The 21,780-nt window shown below is 39.3% G+C and overlaps 2 protein-coding genes across 2 annotated transcripts; both read right to left on the bottom strand.

Moving 5' to 3' along the window:
• Positions 1-3,051: 3,051 nt before the first annotated feature.
• On the bottom strand, positions 3,052-8,898 carry LOC148077496 (chymotrypsin-like protease CTRL-1). The gene is made up of 6 exons (XM_087794155.1): positions 8,767-8,898; positions 7,712-7,726; positions 6,408-6,576; positions 6,046-6,314; positions 5,684-5,826; positions 3,052-4,505 (listed from the first exon to the last, which is right to left on the bottom strand). Exons 1-6 carry the CDS (start codon positions 8,825-8,827, stop codon positions 4,128-4,130), a joined length of 1,035 nt encoding a protein of 344 aa, XP_087650281.1. The 5' UTR covers positions 8,828-8,898; the 3' UTR covers positions 3,052-4,127.
• A 6,612-nt stretch (positions 8,899-15,510) lies between these two features.
• On the bottom strand, positions 15,511-20,998 carry LOC148077495 (chymotrypsin-like protease CTRL-1). The gene is made up of 6 exons (XM_087793212.1): positions 20,896-20,998; positions 18,738-18,752; positions 18,125-18,293; positions 17,776-18,044; positions 17,079-17,221; positions 15,511-16,081 (listed from the first exon to the last, which is right to left on the bottom strand). Exons 1-6 carry the CDS (start codon positions 20,996-20,998, stop codon positions 15,734-15,736), a joined length of 1,047 nt encoding a protein of 348 aa, XP_087649338.1. The 3' UTR covers positions 15,511-15,733.
• Positions 20,999-21,780: the final 782 nt, after the last annotated feature.

The raw sequence follows: 21,780 nt of genomic DNA, 5'->3' as shown, positions 1-21,780 counted from the left end.
GAAAGTGCTTTGAGCATATTCAGCCACAAGGCAAAGTCTAGGAGGGGTGTGACATTTTCTCGAAAGTTTCAAAGAAGAGCACACAAGAAGTAGAACTGCCAGTTGGTGAGGAAGCCAATCACTTGTTTTGTTCATCACTTTTGCATTATAAATTAAATTAAAGTTAGGGGCTGAGAGGTGCAAAATAAATACACCAATTGAAGAAACAAATTACAAAAAAACAGCCACTGAAACTCTTTAACCAATTCACAAAAAAATTCAACTGCAATGGGCTGTTAGTATACCAAGGTCAGGCACATACTCAGAACCACCACAGGGATTGAAGCTGAAATTTTTTAAATGCATCTTTGAAGGTTCTCATTCATTCAGGTCATGGTTATCCAAGTGCTTCAGAGAGAGATATATAAAACTGAAACTGCCCTCTTTGTCCAGATGTGATACACGAGGGAATCCATGTAGACTTATTCTGGCCAGAGAGTTGACATGAACGAGTCAAATAAATCGGGTTGTTGCAAATGGAGGATGGCATATTGATAACAGTTGTGAGGCAGATAGTCTAGGAAGACGAGGATGGTGAGTACTCCAGAATCAGCTGACATCAGGAGGTTCTTGGTGGTTTTGATTGGGGCTGTGATACAAATCATTAGCAAGTGGTCCATGGATCATCCTCCTTAAGGATGCTCCTTATTTTCTATACTCCGGCCGGAAGAGCTCCCAGTCTTTCATGACCACTGAGTTACATAAAAGACAGATGAATGAAAAGCGGTGAATTAAATTACCTGGGAATGCTTTTTTGTATTTTTCACCACCACAGACCATTTGAACCCTGATCAGATCCAGTCCAACAAGTTTGTAAAAATCAACCCCAACAATTCTTTCGTTGAGCGGTGCAGTTCCACAAGCTGAGAAGACTTTCAGTGTAGTTAATAAAGATCGGACATTGACTAAAAATGCATTTTTGGCTCATATCGCTATTCATAAATAATGTTATACACCTGGTTGAAACTTTGAAGTTTATTAATTATTTAGTATTATAATGGGGTTTTTTTATACCTGAAGATTCCATTCATTTTCATAATTTCAAAGTTACATTTTTTTTTTTTAAGTACATTCTGCTCCTTAACTTTTTACAAAATTATAAACCATAGGGCATTTATTTTACTTATTTTACTAATTTTTACTTGAGCTTGAACACGTCTTTTTTGCCGAGAAAAGCGCTTTATAAATACCAATTACTTACTTACTTACTTACTTGCAGGTGTGCCTAAGGCTCGACGAAATTCAAGTCACTCTGAAATGAGTATTAAGTTTGCAGGTTGTTAAAGTTCTATTAATTGACAGGAAAATCAAAGGAAATCAAATTCGCCAGAGCATACTAGAAATCCTTAATAGATGGCACCTTGACCCAGAGGCAACACTTCGCTGCTTTGGGCTCGATGTAGAAACCCCAGATACCTTTTTGTTATAGGTGAGGCTTTATATAGGGGCGGACTACTGCCCCCTGCTGGGTGGTGAGCGTATTAACTTTTCTCAGCAAGCTACGATTTTTTTCTCTGCACTGAGCCACCTTTTTAAGTTTTCCCTCTGCTATTAAACAGCAAATTGCTGATGAGGTTAGTAGATAAGGTTGTTGGGTTTTTGAAACTGGTCCTGAAACCCACATTTTACTTTTATTACCTGGCTTTTAACATAGCATGAGAATCAGTAGCTGTTCTTAGTGCCTTTTACTTATTTTATTTGCTTTTATTGTATTATCTTGGTGTTTTTGTTTTTATTATGTGGTATTTATATGTTTTTATAAAGCACTTTGTGTCAGCTGCAGTTGTTTTAAGGTGCTAAATAACAGAGTCCAATATTTTATGAAAGATCAGATGTATTTTTCTTGTCTATAACCTTCTTCACACCCGATGAGAATTTGAGTTGAATCTATAGATAAAGGGGAAACTGCTCTAAAATGTTGGTAAAAAAAACAAAAAAAAACATACCCCAATAGAATTTAGCAGTCCTTTTTCACTGAAGTCTGAAGCTCTGGAGAGCCAAGTCACAGTCATAAGGTGGTGAGATACATGGTAACACTGATAATAATATGGCTCATTTCACAGTAGACAGGGCTTTTGGTGGCATAACAAAGACCTAACCAAACCCCGTTATAAAATAATAACATTCAGATACAACATAATAACATTCAGAGACAACATAATAACATTGAGATACAACATAATAACATTCAGAGACAACATAATAACATTGAGATACAACATAATAACATTCGGTCACAACATAATAATATTCAGTCACAACAGAATAACATTGAGATATAACATAATAACATTCGGATATAAAATAATAACACAACAAGAGACGTCCAGCTTAGAGGGAACATTGGTCATAACACAACATATTAACATTCAGATACAACATATTTGCAAAAGGCACAACATAATTACAAAAGCCACAACAAACTTGTCTAAAGCCACAGCATTAAGCATCAACACAACTGACAAACTCAAAGTCCAGGAACTGATATTGCTGATGGAGCTCATGACTTAAAATAAAAGGTACCTTACAACGAACAAATCTTGACCCTTTTTTTTTTCCTACAGATATTGATGAGTAATGAAACTAAAAAAGGTTGTGAAGTAGTGAAATAAACTAAATGCTGGTCATGAAGCAAAATTATAAATTAGAAGTGATTTAATGTCTGTATAGAATGTTTTACTTTGTACATTCCCTGGCCACGCCTCACATTTTCCACTTATTTCATGCGTGACAAATTCAAACAATATAAGCGACATGACGTGATGCGGAAAGACTGAAGTCAATCCTATATCAGCTGCTCGGAATGCGGCGCCTCATTCCGTGCACGCTTTGGCTGTAAACACAGGTGTAAGAAATGGTGATTCCATGTTATTTTACAACAAAGATGTGCCGCAGAGAAGAATAAATCAACAGTTTGTAATGTGATTTGTCAGACGAAACACACATTTTTTATTCTTGAGTCTCGGAGCAACTTCTATCAGCTGGTGTTACAATAAAATGAGAGCAAGACTGTTTTTGTTTTGTTTTGTTTTTTAATAAAACCTTTATTTAACCAGAGGAAAATCCCATTGAGTTTACAAACCTCTTTTTTAAAAGAAGTCCTGGCTAAGAGGCAGAAAAGTTACACATTGAACATTGAACATTGAGCAACAGCTGATGGTTGGATCTCAGTACATATGTGTTTTTGCCTCTCAGTATAAGTAGTGTACAGATGCTCGAGGGCAGCAATCAAGCATGGAGAGCCTTGTAAATAAAAGTGGCTTTGCTATCAAATCAGCTGCCGGTTTCAAGACGTATGGCTCAATCAATAACAGCTCCAACTATCAATTTATCCTCATTCAAACACTTGCAAGTGTCAGTGCACAAGATTTACGCTGATGCTCTTTTTTTTCCGGAAAAATCACTGCTCTTGAGGCTTCAATACAAGATGGACATTACAGATGTTTTAGATGACCTAAAATGGACATACATTATATAGTGACATACAGATGAGGGTGAGAAAAAAAGGAGTGGAATTTTAATTTTGTTTGAAATAACCCTTTAAGTCCCAGTGTCCTGGGATACAGGGAAACGCCCCAGGGTTTGATTAACTGGGACTGCACACTCCATAGAGCGCCACTGTATGGACGGAACTGCAAGGCTCCCCTTCCTCAGAAGAAGGTGACATTGCTAAGGTGGCAAGAGTAGTTGGCTGGTTCATGTTGGGGGATTTTGTCAAATTCCTATTACCCTGGTGGGAACCCCTTGCATCGCCCCTCATCAATGTCTGGTGAGTTAACCCCAATGCTGGGAAGTTTGTATTAAATGATGAAACCTGATAATGAAGTTATTTTTGAGCAATGCAGTAACTGTTCATAATTGTTTTTGTTGGAAGGTAAAAAAAAGTGTATAAATTGAGTGCAAATTTTACTCAATCGAGTGATACTCGAAGTAACTCGTATTATCTCTGCAAGTGTTAAATGGCGTGTGATCTTAAATTCATGAACAAAAAAAGGTTGTAAGTTGTATGTAATGTACAAGTTATGTGTTTTGCTGTTAAAAATTAAATTGTTTCTTAGTTATGGAAGAAAACTTTTTTTCTACTGAAATTAGCTCCTAGTATACAAAGTCAGAACCACAGCAAGGATCAAAGCTGGAAGAGTGTGAGCCGTGAAGCTGCTGGTTGTGGCATTGGTGGTCTTGTCGGGGGAGGTGGCCGACGGGGTGGTCGGGGGCCTTAGGATGGGCGGCAGATGGAGAACAGCAGTACTACAATTCAAATTATTGTCTGGATCAGTGCCATTTGACGTGTATGTCACAAATTGAACATTGGACCCGTTCACGATGCTGGTGATCCAAGCCTCGAAATATGAGACCCGTGCATGGACCTCCGGTATACCAAGAGCACACGGGATCCCAAAACTTACGATGCCTGCCTGGACCCAATTTGAGTTTTGCTTGCACTGCAAGGGTCCACCGGAATCCCCCTGAAAACGAATGCAAACTATCAATGACATGCATCATAAATTGCATTTAAGGGATAACTGGAAACGCATCAATTGAATCTGTCCTCCACAACTTTGACTCCAGTTCTTTACACACGAGATGTCCGTCTTATACACTGGTTTAATGTGGTTATAATGTCTTTCTCAGTCACATCTTCGGTTTAACTTGTCTTGCTCTCATTGTTTCAGAACAACATGCAGGTCTTACTACCAACCCATAAAACTCATTCTATCTGAACAGAACACCACCCTGCCTGCACTCTCTTCTTCACCTCCCCTCATTTATTATTCAGGATTCAAAATCATCAGCCATTTTCACAAACTCTTTATATCTTCCTCATCATAGTTGTGTTTTTAGTGGTTTATTTTTTAGATCCGCTTCCACTCCTTTTGTGTGCTTTTGATTTCGCTGAGCAATGATTGTAGGACAGAGGGTTTATGAACGTGAGAGAGTTGTTCTTCCTGGTACCATTGTTACTCTGACATCCATCTTGGATTATCTTTGGACACTTCAGCGTTTTCTGTTGTTTCTCTTTTGCTCTCCTTAGAGCTCCAGTGACTGCCTACAACCTGCAACCCTCTGTTTCCATTTGTTTATCTTTTTGTTCTGACTTTTATTTGCCAATTTCGACTTGAAACCTTCCGGCCTGGTGAACTTATCAAGAGAAAGAACTCTTACTTGTTCTTGTCTCTACCTCATTCTCACTTCTGTATTCTGTCCTGCTTTATTTGATCTTTCTTTTCTCTCCAGCTCATACTTTCACCTCTCCATCTTCTCCTCCTACTCTTTATTATGCCCATTACAAATCACTATATCATTAGCAGACTCCATGGTCCATGGAGACTCACCCTAACTTCTGCAGTCAGTCCATACAAAACCATAAAAACAAGAAGGCGCTGAGAGCTTATCCCTGATGTTAACCTACACTAACCTAGAATCTCAAGGCACTCTTACCGGACACCTCGTCACTCTCACATGTTCTTCACTACCCTCACACACTTCTATGATGCTGCTGATTCTTTTTTTCTAAATATTTGGGTATTTGCTTTTCCTTTTCATAGGTGTGTTACTTCTATGAAGTATTTTTTCCTGGATGCAACTCAGTGACACCTGAGTACCATAAACAGACAGATAAAAAATAAGCCTTGAATTTAATTACCATGCATGCTCCTTCGCCTTCTCTACCACTACAAATCATTTGAGTCTTGATCAGATCCAGTCCAAAATGTTTGTAATAACAATCGCAAAGATTGTTTCCAACGACAGGAATCTGCACCTCCTGCAGTATATTTGCCGCTGGCTCTTTGAAAAGAAAAGAACACGTGATTGTTATTTGTATTTTTCTCTGCCTTTTCGCTCTCTGCACATACACTCCAGCACTTCAGGAGAAAAACTTTAAAATGTTCCCGTTAAAACTAACTGACTAAATGAATATTTTTAAACATTATTAATGCATTAATAGGTTATGTTAAAACATTCCTTCACCTAAAAAGGTTGTATAATTGTGGTTCATTTACTCACTTTCAGCAGCCAGTCTGCCCCAACCAGTAACCCAGCAGGGGGTGGAGTTGTGAAAATCACTGGTATTGCTTGCCAAGCAAACAGGTTGGATGTAGTTGGAAAAGGTTACAGGAGTTTCCATCTTCAGGAGGGCGACGTCATTGACGTTGTTTTCCTTGTTGTAATCGGGGTGAACAATGATCTCAGACAAGTTGCGTATCTCCTCATGGGGATTTGAACCTGTTTGTCTCTCTCTGCCCAAGTAGACAGTGTAGTTTGAAGGTGAGCTTCTGTTTAAATTAAATCAAAAAAAAAAGAGCTATTGAATGTTAATTTGTCAATAACAATATTGGGGTGACCACCTCAGTATAAGATGTACTTACACTAGTATGCAATGGGCAGCAGTGAGCAACCACTGGTCACTGATGACAGTAGCTCCACAGATGTGTTGCTTCCGAACATCATAGTGTAAACTGGCCTGCCATGGCCAAACTCCCGCTGATGAATTATCACCCCCAACTATTCTTGAGTTGAGTGGTGCAGTTCCACAAGCTGAGAAGACGTCACATGTCAATCAAATACGGTTATGATGAACAGAGAACTATTGTGTGCATTACTGAAGATCAAGGAAAAGCATGGCCCAAACTTTGTCCATCTAGCCTTTAAAGTGGCAAACTATTCTCATAAATTCACAACAACATAATACATCTTTAAATCCTTTGTATAATTTAAGATGTATGTTGTTCCATTTAAATATGTCAATTTCTAATTGTCGTCGTCATCAAGTTTACATGCATTCATCACAGTTTGTATCTAGAAAGACGAGACACAGACATCTTTTATTAGCAAAATAATATCATTTTCTTGCTAACAAGAGGTAACAACAGGAACGCGAGAACAAACTAAAAGCAGAAATAATGTAATCTACGGTCACAGTACATTCCTCTGGTGCAGCGACAGACTATGACCACAAGGACAATCAGGAAGTGGACACCAGCTGTGGAGGACGCCATCAGAGACTGCTTTGACACCACAGACTGGGATGTGCTGCTGAAGTCTCATGGTGAGGACATCGAGGGTCACACACACTGTCTAACGGATTATTTAAATTTCTGCTTAGATGTTGTCGCCCCTACTAAGACTGTCCGCTGTTACCCAAATAATAAACAGTGGGTAACTAAGGAGGTCATGGATGTCCTTAACAGGAAGAAGGTGAATTTCAGGAGCAGGGACAGGGACGCCATGAGGTCAGCACAGCAGGAGGTGAAGCATTGCTTGAGGGAGGCAAAGGACACCTACAGGAGGAGATTGGAGGAGAAGCTGAACGGGGAACTAATAAGAGAGGTCTGGGATGGTGTCAAAACCATCACTGGACACAAGACCAAGGCCTCTCTGATTGCAGTGGACACGGTGGAGGAGGCAAATTTTGCATCAGTCCCTAAGTATTTAGTTAGTTGTTTGACCTCTCTTATTTTCTGTTTTCAGATTTCCTGCTCTGTCTTTTTTCTCCTTTCCTATTTATTCCCCAAGTTTAAGGGCATTTTATTTGGACTTTATTAGATTGTACATTTCTTTAACTCATGTGTTCTGCTTGAGACTCTCATTCACGCTTGAGTTCAGCTCCATGCACTTTGTGAAATATTATATTAAAAACATGATTTTTTTCCTTGTTGTTGTTGTTACTTACTTTGACTGAACACACCTGTGGAGATGAGAAACATTATATTAGTGAATTCATTGAATAAAAACATCTGTATGTCACAGTTTATTTCCGTTTCAAGATTCATTTGTGTAGCTTCATAAGTGTAGCTTTATGATCGCCTACATATACACATAGGCTGAAAGTAAATAATTTAGCATTTACACATTATTTATCAACTTGTTTTCCCAATATAACATGGCTTAAAACATAATATTTCTCGGTTTGCCTGTTCTAAATAATGACACTATCTGATGTATTGCAGCTAGATTAACAACTTCTTAAAAAAATGGAACAAAAACTGAATAAATCTCTATCAAATTACTTTGACGTTGCACTATAAGATCAAGACTAATAGTAATGTGGGTGTTGAACAATGACAAAACACTATTAAAATACAGTGTAGTAGTATACAACATGTACACAAAGAAGGCAAAAACAAAAATTCAATTTAATAAATGTAAGAGCTACTAATGAAATATCATAAAGTATAATATGTATTAATTACGAGTGAATATACAGTGAAGAATGATTTACACCACAGTGCATTGTTGTTCGCTTTATTTGTTTTCGAATGAATTAAAACTACATATTTATGTTTGTTAGGTGGAAAAATGGCAATTTGAATTATTCTATGTTCTTAAAAACTGTTCTTAAAAAATGGATTTTGTCTCTGAAACACTTTTTGTTTTGTTTTTCAAAGATACACCTTTTTCTGTTAAATCAGTAATTTTGAATACCCTGGTATATCATATCATGGTAGGGTTTTTTTTGTTTTCTTTACAAATATTACAAAATATTACATTTTTTTTGCAAACTGGAATAATATAAGTTAACATGTTTGGTCATTTTGAAACTTAAATGTCTGGATGAAAAAACAAAATGTGACTATTCTTATTGATTCTAGGAGATACAATAGCAATGTTGAAGAGGAGAAATGATTGTAAAGGAAATAAATTGAAAATAGTCAACTTAACACATAGGATTATATTTCAAAAACAAATATTAGCGCTTTAAATAGGTGACAGAGAGGAACAGCTCACCTTGCCCGCAGAGAATGACAATTGCAGTCGTGAGAAAAGTCAAAGTTGCTCGGGGCGCCATTGATGCAGATTGATTCTGAAAATGTTCTATTGACTAAGATCCTCTGTCACCTGCGAACATTTATATAACAAGGATCATCTTGTTTGTCTTGCCAGGCAAACAGGTTGGACAAGAACTAAATTTTCCATTTACAGGCACATAGCCAACTGGTTTACACAACCTTGCAAAAGATAAGGTTGTCTACTTTCAATGTTCCATCCTGTCTGAAATTTTAAAAAAAATGCTGTTTACTGAAACCTGTGTGCGAGCTATTGACTCGTGACGAACCAGAAAATCCCTAAAGTATTTGTATCATCATTTTTTTGGTTTTAGAATGTTTGAAGAACCAAGCCCAAGTAAAGGGACTCCATATTACCTTCTTTTCTAATGTTGATTAACCTATGGTTAATTGTTCAAAGCATCTTCCAGAAATACACTATTCTACTTATGCTCATGTTCGTACGTTCTCACATTCAACCTCAGCTTAACATGCTAAATCCACTTGTCATGACCACACCCTTTGTAAATCCAAAACCTTGACTAAACTTTTTTATTCAGGTGTTAAGTAGACATTTTGGAGAGTTGAACTGAGCAGGAGGTAGAAAGAAGTGTGTGTGGTTGGAAATGAAAAACAAATGAACAAAGTCTTGAAACAAAAACAAACAAGCGGTCAAACCTTATTGTTCAAATGTTGACACATGACAAAGTTGAAGAGAGCGTCGATAAAGGCCGTTTACAAGGAAATAAAATTTTACCTGAACATAATAGTCATTAATCATCAAGTTACTTTATATCCAGAGAAAACAGAATAAAACCAAAATACAAATTTAGTTTTTTTTAGAGTTAAAGGTAAAAATGTTTGTCAATTTTAATGTGGCAACTGAATCTCAAGTCTTTTTCCAAAAGATAGTAGCAGAAGTTGCTCCTCAGCTGCTGCATGACGTCATTTCAGATCAGATCAGATCAGAAATCCTTTATTTGTCCCGCGAGGGGAAATTCGGTTTAAACAACAGCAAGAGCAATATACCACAAATAAAACACCCAGAAATAAAATAATAAAATGAAAAAATCTAAATAGAATATATATATATATATTTCTCATTCAAGAATGTAAGCTGATAGCCTAGGAGCATCCATTAAATACAAGCTTAAAATATAGACTTGTTTCATTTTTTCTGAACAATTCCTAAGGTCGAGGAAACATTTAAATAAATAACCATGTTTATTGTCAAGACCAGAATGTAAGTGGATTTTTTTTATTTTTCTCAAATGGACCGTTTAATGCACTTTTAGCCTAAATTCCGGCAAAACAATAACAGTATTGTGACACTGACCACTGTTGTGGTCCATATATATGTGGTTTACTCCAGAGTTATTACTGTGACTCATTTCCTGCCTTATTCATGGAGAAAGCGGCATTCTTACCCCTGTCACTGACTCATTTTTGTCCCACGTGAGATGCAGTTTGACAAGAATAATCATTTGCATAAACCATTTCAAAAAGTGTAGTGTAGCATTAAGGTTTTGTGAGCTTCCTTTTTCTTGTTCAACAAGCCCTGTTCTCACAGGACTAGTTTTACATGCGGACCTTTGGTGATATGTAAATTACCAGCCACCTCTGTGTTAATTTAAGTACATTTGCACATGTTCAAATCTATGGTGCACAACCATACGGTGTGGGAGCGGAATTACAGAAAGAGAAAGATAGCTTATACGTGGCAAGATGGAAGAGCGCCCATATATAATAACAAACACCTGGATGCAGGTTCGCACTCGATAAGTAATATCACGTGACGCCTATGATAGGTGAAATACAGTCGGTAATTTGAGGCGGAATTATTATATTACAAATCACACACATGGCGCATTCGCATGGGATTAAATTTCCGACATTCTCTGCAATTTTTACAAATCGCCCTTGGTCCACCGGTAATACTTATGCCGTGCAAATCGGGCTTTAAACAGCCATGTTGATTCAGTGAACAGGGCAATAATTCGTAGCTTAAGAATCTGCAGTGATCCCTAAGCCTCACGCATCAAAAGGGACTTGAATGAGCTCAGCGCAAAACTCTGTAACAGGATCATCATCTGAGAGTTTGGTTTTCAAGACCTAACAGTCAGAACTGAGAGGTTAAAATCCCGACGTTTCAAACCATATCCATTAACATTACAAACTAATTGTCACATTTCCCTCCTGCACTGCACCTGAATTTAGTCTGCGGCTAACTCTCACCTGCACTTGGTTTACGCCTAGATTGTGACATACTTAAATTAAAACAGGTTTCTAGACGACTAGAGAAGAAATGGCGTTCATCAAAACATAATGAATTCTACCAGGACTGGCAGGATAAGTTAAAAATATACAAGGCATCTCTTCGGAAAGCCAGAGCCAGCTACTACTCATCACTTATAGAAGCAAATAAGAATAACCCCAAGTTCTTATTCAGTACTGTAGCCAGGCTGACACGGAGCCATCAGTCCATTGAGCAGTCCATCCCTCCTCATCTCAGTAGCAATGACTTTATGAACTTTTTTAATGAAAAAATTGCAACTATTAGAGGAAAGATTCAAGACCTCCTAGATTCGTCTAATACAACCAGTGCAGCCTCACCGGTCACAGACACTATGACTGATACATACTTTGACTCCTTTCTACCAGTGAGTCCTCGACAGCTGTCCCAGGTTGTTTCCTCCTCAAAGTCCACAACATGTCTTCTCGATCCTATTCCCACATGGCTACTTAAAGAACTGTTCCCCTTACTTAGCACTTTCATACTTGACATTATTAACTTGTCAATAACATCCGGCTATGTGCCTCAGATTTTTAAAGTTGCAGTAATTAAACCTCTGCTTAAAAAACCCACTCTCGATCCAGAGGTCCTCACTAACTACAGGCCTATCTCTAATCTAGTATTCATTTCAAAACTTCTGGAGAAAGTGGTAACGAGTCAGCTCTGTGATTATCTCCAGGACAATGATCAATTTGAGGTGTTTCAGTCTGGTTTTAGGGAACACCACAGCACAGAGGCGCCCTGGTAAAAGTAAGTAACGACCTACTGATGGCCTCTGATCAGGGCCATGTTTCAGTTCTTGTTCTTCTAGATCTCAGTGCTGCATTTGACACTGTCGACCACCAAATCCTTCTACAGAGGCTAGAAAACCATTTAGGCTCTTAACTGGTTTAAATCTTACCTGTCGGATAGAACGCACTATGTACATGTCAACCACCTCTCATCGACACACACTAAGGTCAGCTATGGTGTCCCACAAGGTTCTGTTCTTGGTCCAATACTATTCACAATCTATATGCTCCCACTAGGGGACTTGATTAGAAGACACTCTATACATTTTCACTGTTATGCTGATGACACCCAACTTTACCTGTCCATGAAGCCAGATGAAAGAATTCAGCTAACACAATTACAGTCCTGTATCACAGATATCAAGTCATGGATGACCAAAAACTTCCTCCTACTGAACTCGGAAAAGACTGAGGTTTTACTAGTTGGTCCGCAACATCTCAGACAATCATTAACTAATGATCTAGCTTTACAAAATGGACTTGCTCCTGCTACTAGCACCACTGTAAAGAATCTGGGTGTATGCTTTGACGAGGACTTATCATTTAACTCACACATAAAAAAAATCTTACGGATTGCTTACTTCCACCTTCGTAACATTTCAAAAATTAGGCATTTCCTTCCTTTAGATGCTGCTGAGAAGCTCATCCATGCTTTTGTTACCTCCAGGACTATTGTAACTCTCTTCTGTCAGGCTGTTCTAAAAAGTCTCTCAGAACTCTTCAGCTCATTCAGAACTCTGCAGCTCGTGTCCTGACTAAGACTAAGAGGCGCGAATACATTTCCCCTGTACTGTCGTCCCTACATTGGCTTCCTGTAGAATTTAGAATACAATATAAAATCCTTCTCCTAACCTATAAAGCCTTACATGGTCTAGCACCAACATACATTAAAGATTTAATCCAAACTTACCAACCCTCAAGGACCTTACGATCCCTAAACTCTGATCTACTAGTTATACCACAAATCTCTAAATGTAGATTCGGAGCCAGGACCTTCAGTTTTCAAGCCCCTCTGCTGTGGAACAAACTACCGGCTTCAGTCCGGAGGGCAGACACCCTCTCTATGTTTAAAAATAATCTTAAAACCTTACTTTTCGATAAAGCCTATAATTAACTTGACTGTTTATCTCTAGCTGTCATAACTAACAAAACTGTTTATCTTAGCTGCTATAGGCTGAGAATGCTGGAGGAGTTTTAGTTTTAGTTTTAGACACCGAGCTCTGTATATCCTTCTTTTCTCGCCGGGGCCGTTCTGGCTTGGCCGGTTCGGGTGTGGGGGTCCGGCGGGTGGGGCCTGTGGGTGCCTTGGGCCTGGTGGTGGTGACCGCTGGTGCCGCGATGGCCCCGTGTGCCGGCGGGGGGGTGGCCCGCTTCCGGGGGGTTTTTGATGGTGCGTGGGGGCGGGTGCTGGCGGGGGTGGCTGGGGTGGTGGATGGGGGGTTGCGCTGGGGGCGGTGCTGGGGCTGGCGGGTGAACCGTCAGGGGTGGGGCTGGGGCTGGCCGGGTGTTCTGGATGACCTTCCGGGCCCGATGGCTTCACCTGGTCTGTGGTGGGGGGCCTGTCTTGGGGTGGGTGTCTGCTGCAGCGGTGGCTGTGGTCCTCTACCCGCCCTGTGTGGCATGTGCCGTGGTCGGGGAGTTTGTCGCCCTTGGTCCTGGGGGTTCGTGGCCGGGTTGGTCGGTCTTTCGGGGGCTTCCCGGGTGGGGGGGGCCACACTGGGCGGGGCCACATTGGGGGGACGGCGGAGGCATTGGGCGGGGGCTGGGGGTCAGTACGTGTGATGGGCGGGGCCTCGGCACCTTAGAGACCGTGGACCGCCCATGGAATACTGCTGGCCCCCCAAACTTCCCTCATGGGGGAGGTGGGCTGCGGCTGTTGGGGACGGTCTACAGTTCAAAGACTGGGGGCCGTTCCCGAGCCCTGCCCGCACAACCGTGGCCCGGTGACCCGGGGGACCTGGGCCGGTGCCTGGCCATTGCTCCCCCGGGCTCATGCGGTGGCACTCGACCCGGCTACCTGCCGTGTCCGCAGGGTATTGGGGGGGGCTCCGCCGCCGCTGCTGTGGTAGATCCCTATCTCCTTGACTCGGTCCCCTGCTATGGACTTGGTGGCAGCCTGACGGTCTGGGGGTCCTCCGTCGCCCGGCCTGGCCATGGGGCCCTATCCCCTGACTGGTTCTTCTGGCTGCCCCTCTGCCCCGGGGCCTGCGCCTGGTGCCTCCCCCTCTCTGCTTCCTCGGTCGTCCTCGCCTGTGCTTGCCCTCTCGCGCCCCCGGTGGTGGTCCGCCTTCTCGCTGGTGTTTGGGGTCGGCTCTGGTGGTTATCTCGCCTGCCGGGTCCTGGTCTCCCGTGGGTTCCTGCCGCGGCTTGGGCCCCTGTGTCTGGATCTGCTGTGCTAGGTATGTGCCCTCTGGCCTGGCTATTTCAACCCCCCCCCCCCTCTCCCCTCTATATATCTTCACCCATCACCGGAGTCTGTATACCTGTGTATTGTCTACATTTGTCCCAAACCCACACCTTTTTATTTCTCTCCCGGAGCCCCAGGGATCCGCCTCCAGAGCTGCTGCTGATCCAGGGATCCACCTCCAGAGCTGTTGCTGATCCAGGGATCCACCTCCAGAGCTGCTGCTGATCCAGGATCTTCACCACGTCATCAGATCCCGAGTTCTCTCCAGCACCCCCATGGACCCTCCTACACTCTCCTCTTTTCTCTCACTATATCCTCCCTCACTCCTCTCCTTATCCATCTGTCTACCCCCCCATCCTTCCTCCCAGCCGGTCAAAGCGGCAGGCCGTCAACAATGAGTCGGGTTCCACTCGAGGTTTCTGCCTTCTAAAAGGAAGTTTTTCCTCGCCATTGCTCAAGCTGTACAGTGTTTTGTTTCTTGCTCTTTGTTGAATTGCTGGGATCTATTTTTCCTTAATCAACTGTAGTCTTATTTCAACTGTATAGTGTGTTGAGATAACTTTGTTATGATAAGACACTTTAAATAAAATTGAATTGAATTGAATTGAATTAATCCATTATGAAGTATTATATTCATACAATATACATTTATACACTAATAGCTATGCTCAGAAGTCATCGAAATCGTACCAGTTTGCACAAAAGTACTAAATGAGAGTAGCCCACGAGCCTATTCCTTTAATGCATTATTTCGAATGAATCCTCTTATAATGTATAATTTCATGTCGAATATACGATGATTGTTAATTATCTTAGTAAATAAGTGCTTAGATTAGCAATTTATTGGAATCCAGTCCACGGCAAGATTTTCAACCAAGAAATCATTGGAAAGAGGTATTACGTTTGACAAAATAATTCAATTGAATTTCCATATGCTACCATAAATCACATGATGTGGATGAATGTGGATTTGATGGAAAAAGCAACTTGCTTTATATATTTGAATGTTATATTTTAAGGATTAGAACAAGTATATAGGGTTAAAGAAGCAAATAGATCAACCATGTAAACCCAGAACGAAATTAAACTTCAACAGTTATTCAGCATTTGAATTTTAATAAAAAACAACTATAAGGCAATTCCAAACTAAATGTGTATCTACAGTTCCAATGGGAAGCCAGAGTTCAACCCAAGTATTGGACAAAGGGAGGGAAGGATTATGCACTCATATTTTATTTGTTCATAAAGGTGAATATAAATGAACATAACTAATTTTAGAATTATCTTCATGTTACCTGTGATTTTAGTGAAAAATCTTTGGGAAATATTTCTATATTTCTATATAAAACCCCAAAAGTAAATAGGTATGTATTACATTAGGTTATGTGTTTTGCTGAACAGTTAAAGTGATGGAAGTGAATCATAATGAACTGTGATGCTAGTATACACAGACCAGACACATACTGAGAATCACTACATGCACTAAAGCTGGTATTATTTTGGTAGTGGAGCCGCTGGTCGTCGTGTTGGTGGTCGTGCTGTTCAATGTCTGGGGAAAAACCCTTGGGCATGAATTAAATCCATCGTCGGGATCAGAACCTTCAGACTCGAATTTCACAAATTGAACATCAGCCCCTTCCACCTGGGCTGTTATCCAATCCTGGTAAAGAGAAACCCGGACATAGACCTCTGGTATACCAAGAGCACATGGGAACCCAAAACTTGTGACGCCTGCTTGGATCCATTTTGAGTTTTGTTTGCACTGCATGGGTCCACCTGAATCCCCCTGAGAAGTGAATGACGACACCATCAGTGAAAAGCATCATACATGACCTTGAGAAGAAGACGAAACACTGTGAATGTTCATACTAGGAGTAGATGAAAAACAACAACAACAACCACAAAACCAAAGAATCAATTAAAAAACCTAAAAGTGTTTTACATGAAAAAAAAAGTAAAATTCAAAAAAGTGGTTAAGCTGAATCCTGAATTTAATTGTGAAGTTTGTCCATCTCATAAACTTCAAGCTATTCTCAAATTTGTCCTGTTTAGATTTACTTATTTACGTTTTAATCACTTTTGCACAAAGACATATTCTGATGTCCAAAGATGGCCAAGCTGTAACCATTTCTCCTGCTCTAGAAACAAGCTTCTCTTAGATTTTGTCAGACTGCAAACCTTTATTAATCTATTTAGACTATATCTATCAGATAATAGGGTGCTGGGGCACCGACCTCCCATTGACCTAACTCTTTTTTTCTTAATCTTTTAACTTGTATTTTTCAAATCTTTTTCCTTTTTTTTTAAGGTCGGTTTTTTTATTAATGGTCTTTTTGTAGTGTCTTTGTGATGAGTAGGTTGAAAGAATCCTGATGTTTTAATAAAAGGTTTTTTTTCTGCATGATGTATGTCCGTGTGTGTTTTTGTACTTTTCTATCAAATAATGTATTATAAGCAGTGGAAGTGTTGGTGTCTAAATGACATACAGGTTGTCTAAGTTTAGACCATTTGTTTCCACTGTTTCTATCATTGGTAAAGGCAGATAAACGCACTGCCACAAAAAGCCCCACCTTGAAAATTTTCAATCAGATGTCACTCACAAGTTGGTCTACTTTTCAAATAATCCCTGCATCTACTGGTTTATTTTGTTTGGTTTTTCAAAATTGTGATTTTAATTTTGTTTGAAATTTGAAGCAAACCTCACATGAACACAAACCTAACCAACGTGGATAAAAACAATGTTACACATAAATTGGCTTGAATTAAATGATGATAATATTTACCTGACACACTCCTTTGTTGAGTTCACCACCGCAGATCATTCCATCCCTGATTATATCCAGTCCATGAATTTGGTAAATGCAACTACAAACTTTTTTTCCAATGACAGGAATCTGTACCTCCTGCAGCAGCGTAGGGTATGGCCCTTTGGGGAGAGAAAAAAAGCTTTGAATGTGTTATTCCTGCGCCAGAGTGCAAAACAGCCAGCCCCCGCTCCTGATTGGTGCCCCTGGTTCCTGCCTGGTCTTCCACTAGCCTAACTTTGTTAGCCATTTTGTCACTCTTTGATTAATCCCTTTGTTTCCAGTTTGTCACATGATGACGACGATGAGTTACTAGTTGTAAACTCTGTATCAAAGCGGTGTTATAACTGTTTTATATTATTTATGGTATTTATATTTGGGCGTAGCATCCTGATGGACATGTATAATAAACGTTATTATTTAATTATTTATTTCTAAACCTTTCTTTTTCTAAACCAACTTCCTCTAGTGTGCTGGGAAGGTAACAACAGATCATGTATCCAAATATTTTCAACAGCACATTTATTTCCTTGAAGTCACTCCCTTTTCTTGGTAAACAGAATAGGACAGAATGTATTTTGTGCTCTATTGTCTAAAAAGCATCACGTGGGATAGGTATTTAATCAAGGTTATCAAGATTGCATTCAGATAAAACTTATGTGATTCATATACTCACTGCCAGCTCCAAGTCTGCCCCAACCAGTGGCCCAGCATGTGGTGTTGAAGTGGAATTTACTGGTTTGACTTGCCAGGCAAACAGGTTGGATGTAGTCGTTAAAGGTCAATAGGGTGTTAATCTTCAGGAGGGCGATATCGTTGACTAAGGTTTCCTTGTTGTAATCGGGGTGAACAATGATCTTGGACAATTTGAGTTTCTCCTCATGGGGATTTGAACCTGTTTGTCTCTCTCTACCCAAGTAGACAGTGTAGTTTGAAGGTGAGCTTCTGTTTAAATGACATCAAAACAAGAGTTATTGAATATTAATTTGTCAATAATAATATTGGGTTGAATAATTTGTACTTACACTAGTATGCAATGGGCAGCAGTGAGCAACCACTGGTCACTGATGACAGTAGCTCCACAGATGTGTTGCTTCCAAACATCATAGTGTAAACTGGCCTGCCATGGCCAACCTCCAGCCGGTGCATCATCACCCCCAACTATTCTTGAGTTCAGTGGTGCAGTTCCACAAGCTGAGAAGACGTTGTGTCAATCAAATACAGTTATGATGAACAGAAAACAATCAGTAGGTGTAGGACTGTGCAACTGAGCATTTACAAAGTTTGTGTTATCTTGCATATTATTTTGATGCATAAGAAAAAATTATTACTTAGAATAACTTAGTTGACCTTTGTAAGTATAATATATGTTATTGATTGAACAACAGGAACAAAAGAATAAACTACTTGAAAATCATAAACTATAATGATGTATAAAAATGTTGTTAATGTTAATTCTACACTTTTTAGGAGACTAAAATCCTGCTTCTTGGATTCGTAGCATATCTACTCTTCTACTTCCTCTTTCTGATCCGTACCATGCCGAACACTGTTAAACAGTAAACTAGTGGACACCAGGTCATTGCAGGTGATCTAGTTTTGGGGTAGAGAGGGTGATGATAAAGTGTTTTTACTCACCCAGATTAGGCACAGCTGGAGGGGTGAGAAAGAATCCTTACATTAGTGAAGTCAAAAACAATGAGCACAGTGACATTAAACAACAACTCTACCTTCATACTTTTGTTGAGTGTGTTGTTATTTAGATTCTTTGTGTAAGATGATTTTTTTTTTTCATGAGATGCCGAGACACGTTTTGGGCTTGAGGTCCAGAGGCTTACAGGTGCTGTTATGTCAGTGACCACGAGAGAGAGACTCTGAACAGTACAGTTTTTCTTTAGTGCTGGTCTATTTGAAACGTAAAGGATTTCTACCAGATCTGTTAACCGTATTGAAATGTGTCGCATTTTTTAATAAGTCATTTATTTGGTTAATAAATACTTGGTTAATAACAACACTCTTTTTTATTGAAGTCACACTTATTCAGGGTAACACGGTGCACCAACACTTAACTGTCAGGCCAGGGCTGAAGACAGGACTCAGAATTAAAGCAGTTTAAGCAAGTTTATTACAAGGTATATTTCTTTTACTTCATTTTTTTTAGCAATGTGACTTAAATAGTTAAGCTATGAATCATAATGACTAAACTGAACTGATACAAGACGCAACTTGATATGAAACAGAGAAACCAAACACACGAAACAGATTGAGGCCACAAAAACTCCAAAACAAAGTAAAAAAAAAAAAGTTTTTAAATTCACTCACTACAGAGGGGGAGTAAAATAGCAATAAACTAAAATACATAGACTCCTATCTACTCCTGGTATAAAAATTCGTAGTGTTTCGGCTTCTTCTCAAGGTCATTTATGATGCTTGTCACTGATGGCACAAGACAAAGTGAGACACAGACTATTTGACACATGAGGAACAAGTGGAAACAATGAGTGATCATTGGAATGATGTCAGACCGGGGAAACACGAGGAGGGGCAAGTGACATTTGTGACATTAACGAACAGTGTAAGTTTAACTTAAGGGTAGAATATGTGGGCCAGGTCCCTTCAGAGAAGTTAAGGTGACATATTATATTAGCAGGAACAATAATAACTGAAACAGCGTTTTTTTGATATTTAAAAAAAAAACAGTTGGTTTCTCAGGAGCTGGCACAAAATCAGCTCTTATCGGATAGACGGCGAGATCCTCACAGTGCCATTGGCAGGTTGCAGCACCACAGTAGCAGTCTGTGGCGCATCTGTGGCGCATCTGTGGCGCATCTGTGGTGTGTCTGTGGTGCATCTGTGGTGTGTCTGTGGCGCATCTGTGGTGTGTCTGTGGTTCATTTGTGGTGCATCTGTGGTGTGTCTGTGGTGTGTCTGTGGTGCATCTGTGGTGCATCTGTGGTGCATCTGTGGTGTGACTGTGGTGTGTCTGTGGCGCATCTGTGGTGTGTCTGTGGCGCCACTACCAGTCACTGCCACTGGGAGGATCTGCTGTATAATCTAAAAAATCTATAATTAAAAACATCTCATATGTTGCAGCTAAACATACTTCCACTTGTTTTTCCAGTGTGTTAAGAAGACTTTTAAAACGAACTACTTTCAACTAAGCGATGATTGGATGATAGATTGATAGAATAGCTGGATAATGTATGGTCAGCTTTAATTTTGTATTAACATGACAGTTCAAAAGACTTTATTTTAACCATAAATGGCTTATTTCCAAATATGTTACCTCAGTTTGATAACACAACACAATTGTAACAATCTTTCTAAAAGATTTTCCATTTTTAATTGCAATAAATGAAGGTAATTAAAAGAAGAAGAAAAAAGGTATTTACTGAATTATTTAAAGTCCCATTTTGAGTCAACTTTTTTTTTATCGGACAATATACTTACTAGTAAGTGCTGTAAATATCACCATTATTGATATGGTAAACAATTAAGAATAGAAATTTAAATGAGGGTTTATGTAAAAAAATATATATATATATTATTTGAAATACAAATCCTGATGCAGAAAATTAACAAATAATCCAAATAGAGCAGACAAAACAGAAACAGTGACTTCATGAACAGGATAATATATTAATATATATATATATATATATATATATATATATATATATATATATATATATATATATATATATATATATATATATATAATCAACATGTCATTTAAAAATGTCAAATTTGAATATTTTTAAAATAATTTTAACAGGTACCAAGTGGAAGAGCTCACCGTGCCCACAGAGAATTACGGTCACAAGAACAGCAGCAAAGGATGCCATGGATGCAGACATCTGACACTTGTTCCTCTCTGACTTCTGTTGACTTTGATGCATCGTTACTTTTTCAATTTATATGATTCAGTGGACGCTGGTTGACCAACTTGTTTTACAACATAATTATTTGACCTGGGAAATTTGCATAAACATTGAACAGATGGTTTTATCATCTCAAACGTCACTAATGAAGGGATGTGGTTTGTTGACTTCAGTTCATCCATCATCCCTTTATTCTCAGTGTAGTGTAGTAATATTAACTAGGTTAACTGTCACACCTTTTAGTTTCCAATTGTAATGATCGATTGGGAACTTGGATTATTCAAGTCAAACTATAAATTTAACCTGTGTAGTAAATAAACTGTGTGGAAAAACGTTTTCTTATGTATTTTCACACATTTTTTCAAGTTTAATCTTCATTGCACGTGAATCTAGAAAGTCAGTCATAATGACACATACAGGATGCGTGAGCTTCAGAACGATAAAGGTCGTCAGCCAGGAGCAGCGGAATTATCTTGAAGATAAGTTATCAGGTGGGAAGTTGTATTCAGTCCAATATTGGGTCGTCTTTGCAAAATTGTTTATTTTTTAAAGATGAGAAAAGCTAAGGCAGAACACCGTAAGTCTCGAGATGCTCAGCTTTTAGTAAGCATGACTTTTGATCATGAAGGACATCTTAAAGTATATACTTTATTGAGTATTGTTTTGATTGTTTAAGCGCTTTGTGACCTTGGTCTCGAAAAGCGCTATATAAATAAATATTACTTACTTACTTACTTACTTACATAATACTTTTATAATGTTTTATGGGGGGGGAATGGTGTTTTCAGTAGAAAATAAAA

Source organism: Callionymus lyra, chromosome 6 (assembly GCF_982586985.1).
Source record: "Callionymus lyra chromosome 6, fCalLyr1.hap1.1, whole genome shotgun sequence".
NCBI lineage: Eukaryota > Metazoa > Chordata > Actinopteri > Syngnathiformes > Callionymidae > Callionymus > Callionymus lyra.
Note: the sequence above shows the minus strand (reverse complement) of the source record. Positions and strands in the feature narration are given on the sequence as shown.

Coding starts and splice junctions, on each gene's coding strand:
- LOC148077495 (XM_087793212.1), bottom strand. CDS start 20,998: ATGCATCAAAGTCAACAGAAGTCAGAGAGGAACAAGTGTCAGATGTCT. Junction 18,045..18,124: donor GCTGCCCATTGCATACTAGT/GTAAGTACAAAT, acceptor TCATTTAAACAG/AAGCTCACCTTCAAACTACA. Junction 17,222..17,775: donor GGGCAGACTTGGAGCTGGCA/GTGAGTATATGA, acceptor CTCTCCCCAAAG/GGCCATACCCTACGCTGCTG.
- LOC148077496 (XM_087794155.1), bottom strand. CDS start 8,827: ATGGCGCCCCGAGCAACTTTGACTTTTCTCACGACTGCAATTGTCATT. Junction 6,315..6,407: donor GCTGCCCATTGCATACTAGT/GTAAGTACATCT, acceptor TAATTTAAACAG/AAGCTCACCTTCAAACTACA. Junction 4,506..5,683: donor AAGGCGAAGGAGCATGCATG/GTAATTAAATTC, acceptor ATTCGTTTTCAG/GGGGATTCCGGTGGACCCTT.